The 5,836-nt window shown below is 36.1% G+C and overlaps 2 protein-coding genes across 2 annotated transcripts; one reads left to right on the forward strand and one right to left on the reverse strand.

Annotated features, from left to right (window-relative positions):
- Nucleotides 1–119: 119 nt before the first annotated feature.
- Nucleotides 120–1,610, forward strand: LOC116134546 (tubulin-folding cofactor A-like). Its single transcript, XM_031420227.1, has 2 exons — nucleotides 120–415; nucleotides 1,298–1,610. Exons 1-2 carry the CDS (start codon nucleotides 176–178, stop codon nucleotides 1,394–1,396), a joined length of 339 nt encoding a protein of 112 aa, XP_031276087.1. The 5' UTR covers nucleotides 120–175; the 3' UTR covers nucleotides 1,397–1,610.
- Nucleotides 1,611–2,174: 564 nt separating this feature from the next.
- Nucleotides 2,175–3,491, reverse strand: LOC116134574. The gene is made up of 2 exons (XM_031420260.1): nucleotides 3,340–3,491; nucleotides 2,175–2,857 (listed from the first exon to the last, which is right to left on the reverse strand). Exons 1-2 carry the CDS (start codon nucleotides 3,414–3,416, stop codon nucleotides 2,176–2,178), a joined length of 759 nt encoding a protein of 252 aa, XP_031276120.1. The 5' UTR covers nucleotides 3,417–3,491; the 3' UTR covers nucleotide 2,175.
- Nucleotides 3,492–5,836: the final 2,345 nt, after the last annotated feature.

The raw sequence follows: 5,836 nt of genomic DNA on the forward strand, positions 1-5,836 counted from the left end.
AAAATATTAGGTCGGTTAGCACTAAGAGTTACTTTGGTCTCATGTCTTATTTTTTTTCTAGGTGTTTGTTTGGAATATGTTTAAATTTTGCTTTAACTATTATTTTAAAAAAAAAAAAAAAAAAAGGAAAAGAAAAGAAGTGAGTAATTTTATTCTGAAATACATGTAGGTTAGAATGGCAACAACAAGAAACCTAAAAATCAAGACAAGTACATGTAAGCGCATTGTGAAGGAACTTCATTCGTATGAGAAAGAGGTTGAGAGAGAAGCTGCTAAAACTGCAGATATGAAGGAGAAAGGAGCAGACCCTTATGACCTCAAGCAACAAGAAAATGTTCTTGCTGAATCAAGGATGATGATACCCGATTGTCGTAAGCGCCTTGAGGCTGCTTTAGCTGATCTCAAAGCTACTCTGGTATTTCATCAATCCTTTAATGTTACCCGTATTTTGCTCAAAGTTAGAGATTTCCATTGAGATTGTTGTAACATCTAACTTTACAAACCTGCACAACTCTTTTCCTTTAGTGGGGATAAATGACCTACTTAACTCTGTGTGATTGAGGCTAATTTTTCCCGGAAAAATATGTGTTAGAGGCTTACTGTTCTTTCTAGGCATAGATTCTTATATAGAGAGATGCAGCATTAGAAGGAATGAGTGGCAACTACAGATGTGGGCTTAACCTAGAAATGTGAACTAAAAGAGAAAATCTTTTTCTTGTAAAATTAAGTCACTTAAAGTTGTTTTTGATTGGAAATTATAGAATTTATACTAATAGTGAAAATGTTGTGAAGTTAAGCCACAGTTTGTGTCACGCTTTTTCATGTGGATGAGGGGGGTAGTTTATTGATATACTTTAAGATGGAATAAATAAGTTAATAGCTCAAGTTGCAATTCTTTAGGACTTTTAGCATAATTTAATCTTAGTGTAATTTCTCTTGAGCATCCTATTAAATCCACAGACATACATCTGGGTGTTGACTATATTTCAAGGTGATGCGAGAGGCAATTAAAAGTGTGAAATTCAAATTAGTTTAAAACTATGGTATTTCGTACATGAATAGCAAGTTTGTATTGGATTGTTAAAATAGTTGGACTCTTCTTAATGATGATTATAGTATAGGATGCCCTTTTATATATTTAATCTTGCTCAAAAAATGTTTTGCAAGCGTGATACATTTCCTTTTAATTTTGTGTTGACAATATCAATTTTTAAAAAGAAACGGAAAAAGTGGTACAGTAAAATACCATGTTCTTCATTATTGAAATTAATTTTTTTTTTTTTTTTTTTTTTTTCAGGCCGAGTTGGAGGAAGTGAACCAGGAAGGTGGAGAAATTGATGATGCTCAAAGCACAATAGCAGATGTGGAACAGTTGTTCGTAACAACAGATGCATAGTTTTCAAGCTCATATAAACTGTTGTTATTGATGTGTGTTGTTTTTGATCTCCAATCCCTATCACAATCAGTGTGGACTTAAGAGTGATGGCTTTTCTGTATTAAGAAAGTGGTTTCATTCTGTTACCAAAATATTTGCGTGAACTTAGTTTTGTTTTTGTACCACCTGTCTATTGTTTCTAATTGAAATTTGCACTTTTCTTCTTTCCTTGTTAGAACTATTTGTTCAGTTGGAAACCAAAATCTGGTACCATTTGATGAGGATAACAAATGTATATAAGAGGCTATGTTTCTGAGCATCTAAAGAATGTCGGGAAAATCTATTACAGTATTCTGTATTTTGAATTTAGAATGCCAACTTTTGTAAAGTCAGTTCTTTTTAGAATTTAGAGACGCCTACACATTTTATCTCAAGGAAATACTTGGGAATTCAGGAAATGAGTATTTAGTAAGATTATAAATTTAAAATTCTCTTGGATTTGTCTGTTTCTACAAATTTTATCTACTATTTGAAGAAAACAAGCTCAGATGAAGGCTGAATTGGACTGTTGAGTGAAACTCTAATTGAAGAAATCTATCATGTATGGAAGTTTTTGTGTCAATTAACTGTACTGATATCATTAATGAGTCGACCAAATTTGGGAAGAAGAGAGATAATCCATCCAGAATCAGAAAAGAAAAAAAATCCTGTACACAATGCCAAATGTTACAACAATCATCATTTAGGATAAAATAGAGCCATTCGTTGTTCATGGAAATTAAACATTTCATTTCCTACTTTCATAAGGAATGGTGAGACCGTCTCCTCACCTTTCTCCGGAAAGGCCTGCATGCTTCAATGCTGAGATCAACTGCTGCTGCAAGTGCCATAAAGATGGCAGCATCCTCCACACATGTCACATGTCGCATCGCTAGTTGTACCGTTGGCTTGCTGCTCTTACCTTCTCCTTGCACTCTACAGCTCATCACAAACCCACCAACAACTGGACCCAATCCAGAAAAATCTCCACTGCTTTGCGGACTTGGAATTGGAGTAGCAGCTGTCCGCATCTGTTTGTCAGTGTCGATAAAAAACTCTCCACCCTTCTCGGCACTTAAAAATATCTCAGACATGAGAACATCGCCAGCTTCCTGGACTTCCGAAAGGAGATGAAATCGGCAGCAAATGGAGTCTCTGATGCCACGCTCACGCCACGCTTCAAGCTTTCCCCATGGCTGCCAGCTCTCAGGCCTGCATGAATCAGGGCGAACAATCAACCAAGCTCCTGGGTTGGACCTAGCAACCCAATCACAACCTGTTGATGGAACAAAGGGAGTTGTTATGAATGCTGCCGCAACAGCTGAGCCAGAGAGGTCGTGTATCTTCACCTTCCATCCCCTTCTTTCCCTTCTTTCAGTCTCTATATCAGCACTGTCAGCAGAACCTGACCAGTAAATGCTCAACGGGTCCACCTGTGGCACCCTGCCATTCATTGCAACTACCAAAAGTTTCATTAACAAGGAACTAATGCCTGGAAAAATAGCAGGTCATTCTATTTAAGTTCCATGACCAACAAAAAATATTTATCAAGAAATATTCCAAAACCACTTCTAACACATATACTCAGTCAAAGGAAAATATACTTTCAAAGATCTTGAAAGGATTGAATACCGTTAAAATCTGACAATCAAATGATTCTTAATACTATTTATTCTTCAAACCAAAAAAAAAGAAACTTAGAGCTGGCTGAATATTTGAAGAACTTAAAAAAAATAAATTATTTTATATTCAATAATATACTTTCATTTTTATTTTTAATAGTGCTTCTCATAAAATTCTAGGACTTCTCTTTTACTATTCTTATTTTTGACATGCGAACAAGAAAGTTTAATAATATTTAGAGGAGGGAGCTAGTTTGGAGCTTTTTCAAGAATAAAATTTTGGGTACAAAAAAGACACATCACCTGTCTCGACTAAACTTGCAACTAAAAATTGGTTGCTTGATGGAACCTTGAAGCTGGACTATCTGAGGGCTCAACATTGTCACATCTTCAAACTGGAAGACATATCTTGGATCAGGATCCAGTTTCACTCTTAAATGAAGCTCTGCTCCTGGTTTTCCNAATAATTATTGTAATTTCTTATTTTATTTTTTAATAAATGAATAAATTTAATTATTCTTATATTACAATTTTAATGTATTAAAATTAAATTAATATTTGGAATGTTAACAAAAAAAAAATTAATTTAATTTAATTATTGATATTTGAAAAGAAATTAACAATTAACTAAAAACAATTACATTTATTCATTTATAAATTGTTAATTATTCATTTGAAAAGAAATTAACAATTAACTAAAAACAATTACATTTATAAATTGTTAATTATTCATTTGAAAAGTTAATTAAAATTTAAACTTAAACAAAATAAAACAAAACAAAATAAAAAAAAAAAAAATCAAAAAGCGGGTTAACTCGGCCCAACCCGCGGCCTAACCCACGCCTAACCCGGCGGGTTAGGGTTGGCGGTTCAGGTTGGGCCAGCCAATTCCCTAATATTGGCGGGCCGTCATTGGACGGGTCAGGACCGACCCGCCATTAACAGTAACCCGCCGCGGGTTGGGTCAGGTCGGGTCGGGCGGGTTGCTTTTCCACCTCTATCTACGGCCGTTGATAGTCATCAACGACGACCAAGATAGGGTTGTCGTTGACCATCAACAACGGCCGTATCTTTGGCCATCGTTGACGACTAAATGCGGCCAGATCTGGCTGTCAATGATCAGATCTAGCTGTAGATATGACTTTTTTCGGTCAGATCCACGCTGTCAATGGCCAGATCTACGGCCGTTGACAGTCGTCAACGACGACCAAGATAGGGTTGTCGTTGACCATCAACAATAGCCGTATCTTTGGCCGTTGTTGACGACCAAATGCGGCCAGATCTGGTTGTCAATGACTAGATCTAGTCGTAGATCTAGCATTTTCCGGCCAGATCCACGGTGGACCTGACCGAAAAAGGTCATATCGACGCATGACTGGCAAGATCCAGCCGGTTATGCATCGATACAGCTACTCTGGCCACCCTCCGGCGGTCGTGGCCGGCTGTCCGTATTTAATGAGTAGGTTGGGGGTGTTTTTGTTAACTTTGAATATTTTATTATAGGGGTGTTTAGTAAATAAATAAACATAGGGGTATTTTTGTTAATTTTTAAAATTTTACATCGTAATACCTACCTAATATAACTTTTTTCAAAATATTACTCTAAAAACTACCCAATAATGAGTCAAACGGAGCCTAAGTATCTCTAAAATTGAAATTACCAAAAGCTTCTATAAATGTAGTAAAACACTAAAAAAAAAAAAAAATCTTAAAAATATATAAAAAGAACCCAAGAGTGTATTTAATACGAAATATTTAAACACATCAAAGATTACAGGCGAAATCCAGTGACACGTGTGAGTCAGTGGTTTGATATGGCTTCTATAACAAGAAGGAACGGATGCAGAGAAGTGCTGCCATTTGNTGACCACCAAATTGACATGAATGATCCATTTGAGAATCAACCTGAAAATCTTATCTAACAAGAGAACCTCCAAAACACCCTAAAAACAAATAGGGCATAAAACGACCACCCAAATATCACTCATGAATATAAGCAAGGCACTCCTAAAAATAACAAATTAGAAACACCCCCTCAAATAAACCCTACACCAATTGGTGAGAAAACCATTTTGATGACGAGGTATTTGATGGTAGATGGGATCATGAAGAATGGGATTGGTTTGAGGAAATGCCTAAAATTGATGAGGATGGTGATAAGGATAATGATGATGCACTTGAGGAAGACTTGGGAGATATTGGTAACAACATAGTTGTTGAGGATAGTATTACCAAGGAAGAAGCAAATGGTAATGACGAAAGCAGCAAAGCTTTAGTTTCATATGATAAAATTTATACTTCGCAAGGTTGTTAGAGCGGTGGAGGAAATTGAATTTAGGTTAATTAGACTAAGGAATAAAACTTGTTGAGCCCTCATGTGTTTTGATGTGCCAAAACTAATAAAAAAACTGGTTGGACTCTAACAAAAATGCAAAGATATGACTTATGTCATAACCCAGACAAAAATGCAGATTTCTTCTAAAAGGAATGCCCGTTCAATTCAATAGAACGCATGTTCGATCCAGTAGAATGCATGTTCCTCCCCTAATAGCATTTCCAAAAGCCATTCAAAATGGAATGACATTGTTCCTCATGCTCGTTCATGGCTCTGCCAAATTTGTGCTAAAGATGTTCAAGTCGTTCCAAACTGAACGACCAAATCGCACACTCGTTCCAAGCATATATGAAGACTCAAGCAAAAGGCTAAAGCACAAATCTAGAGAAAGAACGACCAGAATGAACGACTATCCATCAAGCCCATTCCATAATAAATGACACCATTCCAATCATTGTTCACGCT

Source organism: Pistacia vera, unplaced genomic scaffold (genome assembly GCF_008641045.1).
Source record: "Pistacia vera cultivar Batoury unplaced genomic scaffold, PisVer_v2 Contig1081, whole genome shotgun sequence".
Classification (NCBI taxonomy): domain Eukaryota; kingdom Viridiplantae; phylum Streptophyta; class Magnoliopsida; order Sapindales; family Anacardiaceae; genus Pistacia; species Pistacia vera.

Bases quoted from the DNA above. Each gene is read 5' to 3' on its own strand.
- LOC116134546 (XM_031420227.1), top strand. From the start codon at position 176: ATGGCAACAACAAGAAACCTAAAAATCAAGACAAGTACATGTAAGCGC. The intron at 416-1,297 runs GTATTTCATCAA...TTTTTTTTTCAG, and splicing joins CTGATCTCAAAGCTACTCTG to GCCGAGTTGGAGGAAGTGAA.
- LOC116134574 (XM_031420260.1), bottom strand. From the start codon at position 3,416: ATGTTGAGCCCTCAGATAGTCCAGCTTCAAGGTTCCATCAAGCAACCA. The intron at 2,858-3,339 runs GTGATGTGTCTT...AATGAATGGCAG, and splicing joins TGCAAGTTTAGTCGAGACAG to GGTGCCACAGGTGGACCCGT.